General features: G+C 35.2%; 1 protein-coding gene across 1 annotated transcript; it reads left to right on the top strand.

Moving 5' to 3' along the window:
- Positions 1-5040: 5040 nt before the first annotated feature.
- LOC116871865 (nucleoside diphosphate kinase A-like) lies at positions 5041-5889 on the top strand. The gene is made up of 2 exons (XM_032864738.1): positions 5041-5166; positions 5617-5889. Exons 1-2 carry the CDS (start codon positions 5041-5043, stop codon positions 5887-5889), a joined length of 399 nt encoding a protein of 132 aa, XP_032720629.1.
- The last annotated feature ends 493 nt before the right edge of the window (positions 5890-6382 follow it).

The raw sequence follows: 6382 nt of genomic DNA, 5'->3' as shown, positions 1-6382 counted from the left end.
GAAGAATTTAAAGAGTGAAAGAGAATTAATAAAACTCTTCTTTACACAATAACACCAAGTCATTAATGGAAAAAAAAAGTAATGTAATTAGAAAAACCACTATTTTGTAAGCCCCAATATAATAAATGATTTGCACAAGGAATATCAGTATGAACTGAAACCACTGAATGGTTGACTTGGAAATTAAGATATTACTGATATCTTAGAGCACGTCCCCACAGATTATTTAACTAATCACAAAAGAAAATGTGTACCTGTATACTGGAAAGATTTGGCAGTTACCACTTTGATCAAATGTTCAAAAAATTTTTCTCAAAACCAGCACAATAATCATCATGTGCCTCCTAATGGAAAAGATTCATAATCATCTATAATTAATCTGAGTCTTTTCATCTTCTGACATTTTTATATAGAATACAGATGATATTATTATAAATCAAATGACATGAGGAAGCAATGAGATATAATCTGTAGGTAAACTTTTTGAAAGTCAATGTCAAGAAATATAAAATGGGGTTATTGTCTCTGATTTTAATGAACAAAAAATATCTAACAAATAAATACAATTAATAAGTTTTGATTAAATCTTCCCAAAAGCATTTTGGTTGAGAAAGAGAAATTTGAATTTGTACAGGAGAGTAGATGGTAAGATGTGACGATTATCAGTTTCTTTAGGTAGATATTATGATAGCATGCTATGTAAGCCAGTGTATTTACCCTTACAAATTTCATGATAACTTATTCAAATGTGAAGTGTCATTGATGCCTGCAAATACTTTTCAAGTCATTCAGTTACATAGATATATAATATCTATCTATCTATCTATCTATCTATCTATCATCTATCTATATGAATTAAACAGTGAATGAGACAGAGAAAGACAGGAAAAGATGCACAAAACAGCAAAATATTAAAAAGTAATGAATCTAAAGGAATATTTAAGTATTCTTTGTATTGCCTTGTGGGTTTTTTCCAAGTGTTTATTTTTTAAATTATATTTTGAAAAAAGTAGGAAAGTTGAAAACATTCTAACTTTATAAGCATTCAAAATTGTATCTTAAATTAACATAAGTATCTCTCTATTGGACTTTGAAATTATGTGTCATTTATGATCAACATCATTTCTTCATTCAAATGAAAGAATCCATTCTTTGCAAATATATATATATATATATATCATACACAAACACACAAACATGCACACACCTCAGATCTGAAGTTTATAGATATATCATACACAAACACACAAACATGCACACACCTCAGATCTGAAGTTTATATATATATTATATATATATATAATATACATGATATACATATAACAATTAGAAATACATTGTTCCTGATCTCAAGGGGAAGGCTGCAAGCTTTTTCCCATTGAGTATGAACTGTTTGTTGGAATGCAAGTTGGTGCAGCCACTTTGGAGAACAGTGTGGAGATTCCTCAAGAAATTAAAAATAGAGCTTCCCTATGACCCTGCAATTGCACTACTCGGTATTTACCCCAAAGATACAGATGTAGTGAAAAGAAGGGCCATCCGTACCCCAATGTTTATAGCAGCAATGGCCACGGTCACCAAACTGTGGAAAGAACCAAGATGCCCTTCAACGGACGAATGGATAAGGAAGATGTGGTCCATATACACTATTAAGTATTATGCCTCCATCAGAAAGGATGAATACCCAACTTTTGTAGCAACATGGACAGGACTGGAAGAGATTATGCTGAGTGAAATAAGTCAAGCAGAGAGAGTCAATTATCATATATTTTCACTTATTTGTGGAGCATAACAAATAGCATGGAGGACAAGGGGAGATGGAGAGGAGAAGGGAGTTGGAGGAAATTGGAAGGGGAGGTGAACCATGAGAGACTATGGACTCTGAAAAACAATCTGAGGGGTTTGAAGGGGCGGGGGGTGAGAAGTTGGGGGAACCAGGTGGTGGGTATTAGAGAGGGCATGGATTGCATGGAGCACTGGGTGTGGTGCAAAAACAATGAACACTGTTATGCTGAAAATAAATTAAAAAAAAAAAGAAATACATTGTTTGTGAGTCAATTATTAATTTGCCTTTTTTTTTTTTTTTGAGTGCTTGTAGACATTTAAAATGATACACCCAGTATGCAGTTGGTTTGTGGCTGCCTAGGTAAGAGTCCCCTTGAGTCCTATGTTTGATACTTAAAACTTATCTTTGGACATGCTACCCAATATATATATGGCCTCTGCTATCTGTTATGTAGTTAATATTAATGCTGACAGTATTAAGTAAAATGTATATAAGAAGGTCTGACACATATATGTACTACAAAAAGTTATGTAGTATCATATAAGCATAATTAATATCATTATTACTACTGTCTTCTGGAGCTTAAACATGAGTGCTATAATTGATCTAAGATTTGAAAGACATCAGTATAGTTAAATTTAAGATTTGAGAGACGTAAGTATTTGAAGCAGTTGAAATATATGGTATTTTCAAGGGAGACCAGTTAGACGAAGAGTGGAAGGAAAAGTTAAAAATCAAAATTTCCAAAAAATTATTGAAGATCACAAGACAATGAATTCAGGAGTATTCAGAGTAAACTAAAATGAATTGCAATAGAAGGAATCAATGAGTCAGTATTCTAAAATCAGTTAATATAATCCATCATATCAACAGACTGAAGAAGATAGACTAAAAAACACACACTGAAAAAAGAAAAAAAGCAGGAAAAATTGTAGAAAAAACATCTTGTAAAATCTAACACCCATACTGAAAAAAATAGAGAGAGAGAAAGAAGGGAAGGAAGAAAAGGGAGGAAGGAAGGAGAAAGGAGAGGAGAGAGAGGAAAGGAAAGGAAAGGAAAGGAAAGGAAAGGAAAGGAAAGGGAGGAAGGAAGGAGGGAAGGAGGGAAGGAAGGAGGAAAGAAAGGAGAAAGAAAGAAAACACTTCAAGTACACTAGGAGTAGAGGGGGACTTCTCAACTTGATAAAGACTATCTAAAATACTTAATGATGAGAAACTAATCACTAAACTGGCCTAATATTTCATGGTAAAAAACTTGAACCTTTTCTACTAAACTCAGGAAGAAGTCAAAGATGTCTTCTCTTATCACTCTTTTTGAACATTATCTTGAATATCCTAGCTAATTCAGTAAGTTAAGGAAAAGAAATGCAAGGTATAGAGATACAAGGGAAGAAATGTCTTTGTTCATAGATGAAATGATTATCCTGTAGAATTCAGAAGAATTGGCAAAACAAAAACAAACCAAATAAAACAAACTCTTATAACTAATAAGCAATTATGTTAAACGTTGCAAGATAGAAGTTTAATGTATTAAAGTCAATTTCCTACGTATCTGCAATGAATAAGCCCCCCGAAAAGGCAATATTTAGATATACATCTACTAAAAGTATGTAAAAATAAAAGCATACAAGAAAAACTACAAAATTCTGATGAAAGATTTCAAGGAAAAATTAAATAAATGGAGAGATACTTTATGTCAATAGATAGGAAGACCAAATATTGTCAAGGTATTAGTTATTCCCATCTTGATACAAATTCAGCATAATTCCAATCAAAATTCCAGCAAGCTATTTTATTTATCTCTACAATTGATTCTAATGTTAAACGGAAAATCAAAAGACCCAGGATAGTCCACACAATGTTGAAGAAAAAGATCAAAGTCACAAACAGATCCTTCCTTATTTCAATATTTCTATAGAGCTACCATAATAAAAAATGTGTAGTATTGACAAAAGAACAGATAAATAGATTAATGGAATAGAATACAGAGCCCAGAAATAGGCCCACACAAATAAAGTCAAGTGATTTTTTAACAAAGGAGTAAATACAATACAATGGAGCAAAAATAGTCTTTTTAACAAATAGTGCTGGAACATTGGGACATCCACATGTTAAAAAAAAAAAGAATTTAAGCACAGATTTATACCCTTCACAAAAATTATTTATTATACCTAAATGTAAGATTACAAATAAATAAATAAATAAAATTCCTGAAAATAACACAGGAGAAAATCTTGGTGACCATGGTATGTTGAAAAATTTTACAAATAGTGGATAACAGGACACCTGGGTGTTTCAGTCAGTTAAGCATTAGCCTTTGGCTCAGGTCATGATCCCAGATTCCTGGGATTGAGCCCCATATTGGGCTCTTTTCTTGGTTGGGAGCCTCTTCTCCCTCTCCCTCTGCCTACTACTCTGCTACTTGTGCTCTCCTTGTCTCACTTCTTTTCAAATAAATAAAATCTTAAAAAAAATAGAAATAATGGATAAGCTGGACTTCATTAAAGTTAAAAACTTCTGTCCTGCAAAAAATACTCTCAAGAGAATGAGAAGACAAGCCACAGACTGTGGGGGAGGGGGGATAAGTATATATATATATATATATTTGCAAGGACATGTGGTAAAAGACTCTTATCCAAAATATACAAAGAACTGTCAAAACTTGACGATAAGAAAATGAACAACTTGTTTAAAAATGACCAATGACCTAAACAGATACACTACTGAAGAATATATACTGATAGCAAATAAACACGTGCAAAGATACTCCATATCATATGTCATCAAGAAAATGCAAATTAAAAGAAAGAAAGAAACAAACAAATAAACATGAAATTCCCCTACACATCTATTAGGATGGCCAAATTCTGGTACACTTACAACAACGAATGCTAGCAAGGATGTGAAACAGTAGATGCCTCATTGCTGGTGGGAATGCAAAATGTTATAGCCACTTTAGGAGATAATTTGTCAATTTCTTACACAACTAAACATCCTCTTACCATACAATTCAGCAATTGCACTGCTTGACATTTACTTAAATTAACTGAAAACTCATGTACATACAAAACCTGCATATGGGTGTTTATAGTTGCTTTATTCATAACTGTCAAAACCTTGAAGCAACAAAGATGTTCTTCAGTAGGTGAATGGATAAACTGGTATATTCATAAAATGGAGTATTATTCAATGCTTAAAATAAATGAGATATCAAGGCATGAAAAGACTTGGGGAGGCAGCAACTGGAGGGGACCATGGTCAACAATAAATGCATCTTCATTGCCATCAAGCCTCATGGGATGCAGTGCAACTTCGTGGGAGAGATCATCAAGCCTTTTGAGCAAAAGGGATTCTGCCTCATTGCTATGAAATTAATTCAGGTATTGGGGCTAGGTTAATGTTAAAACTTGTTTACCTACCAGGGCCCGCTTGGCCAAAGTGACTCAATATTACCTGGTTAGCCATATTGTTGTTTACATCTTCGGACTTCATTCCAGGAATAAACGTCCCAGCAGTTCTCAATGCCCCAGCAGGTCCCAGCAGTTCCAAATATCCCAGCAGTTCTTAGTGTTGGTTCCGGCTGGCTATTCCAAGAATACACACCATAACAAGCCAAGACAGGTGAAAACATCCAATCAGCTGAAGCCATATATGTTGAGGTCTGTGGCTATGCCCTATAAAAACTAGCCTGCAAGATCGAGGATGGTCGCCCTCTTCAGAGACGGCCCTGACCAGTCAGTCCAGTTTCTGATGCCTGGCATGAAAATAAAGCTTCGCCTAACTTTCAACTTGCATCAGTCTTGCTCCTTTAATCACGGACCCCATCTCAGGCTTCTGAAGACCTTCTCAAGGAGCACTATATTGACCTGAAGGACTGTCCATTCTTTGCTAGCTTGGTGAAGTCCATGCAATCAGGGCCTGGGGTTTCCATGGTCTGGGAGGGCCTAAAGGTGATGAAGACAGGCCGAGTGATGCTCAGGGGGACCAAACCTATGAACTCCAGGCCTGGGACTATCCATGGGGACTTTTGCATCCAAGTTGGCAGGAACATTACCCATTGCAGCGACTCTGTGGAGAGTGCAGAGAAGGAGATGGGCTTGTAGTTCCAGCCTGAAGAGCTGGTGGATTACAAGAGCTGTGGTCAGAGCTGGATCTATGAGTGAGGAGAGAGCAGACCTCAGTGCTTTGTTCACTCCATTCCCTCTCCCTCCCCTGAGGATGGGGGCCAGGCTCTTGTAAATCCACTCATTTCTGAGAAATTCCTTATAACTTGAAGGGGAACTCTTGGAGCTGGGAGTGCTCCCAATACAGTATTATGTGTTATCACCAGATTAAAATGTTTCATCCCAAAATAAAATAAAAAAAGAAAAGAATTGAGGAAAACTTAAATTCACATTATTAAGTGAAAGAAGCCAATCTGAAAAGGCTACATACTACATAACTGCAACTCTACGTCATATTATGAAAGGCAAAACTATAGCAATAGTAGAAATACCAGTGGTTGTCAGAGCTTAGGGAGAAGGATCAGTAGAATGCAGAGATTTTTAGGGTAGTGAAACAGTTCTGAATGATACTGTACTGATGATACACATCATT

This window comes from Lontra canadensis, unplaced genomic scaffold (genome assembly GCF_010015895.1).
Source record: "Lontra canadensis isolate GAN:19392208 unplaced genomic scaffold, GSC_riverotter_1.0 scaffold1, whole genome shotgun sequence".
Classification (NCBI taxonomy): Eukaryota; Metazoa; Chordata; class Mammalia; order Carnivora; family Mustelidae; genus Lontra; species Lontra canadensis.
Note: the sequence above shows the minus strand (reverse complement) of the source record. Positions and strands in the feature narration are given on the sequence as shown.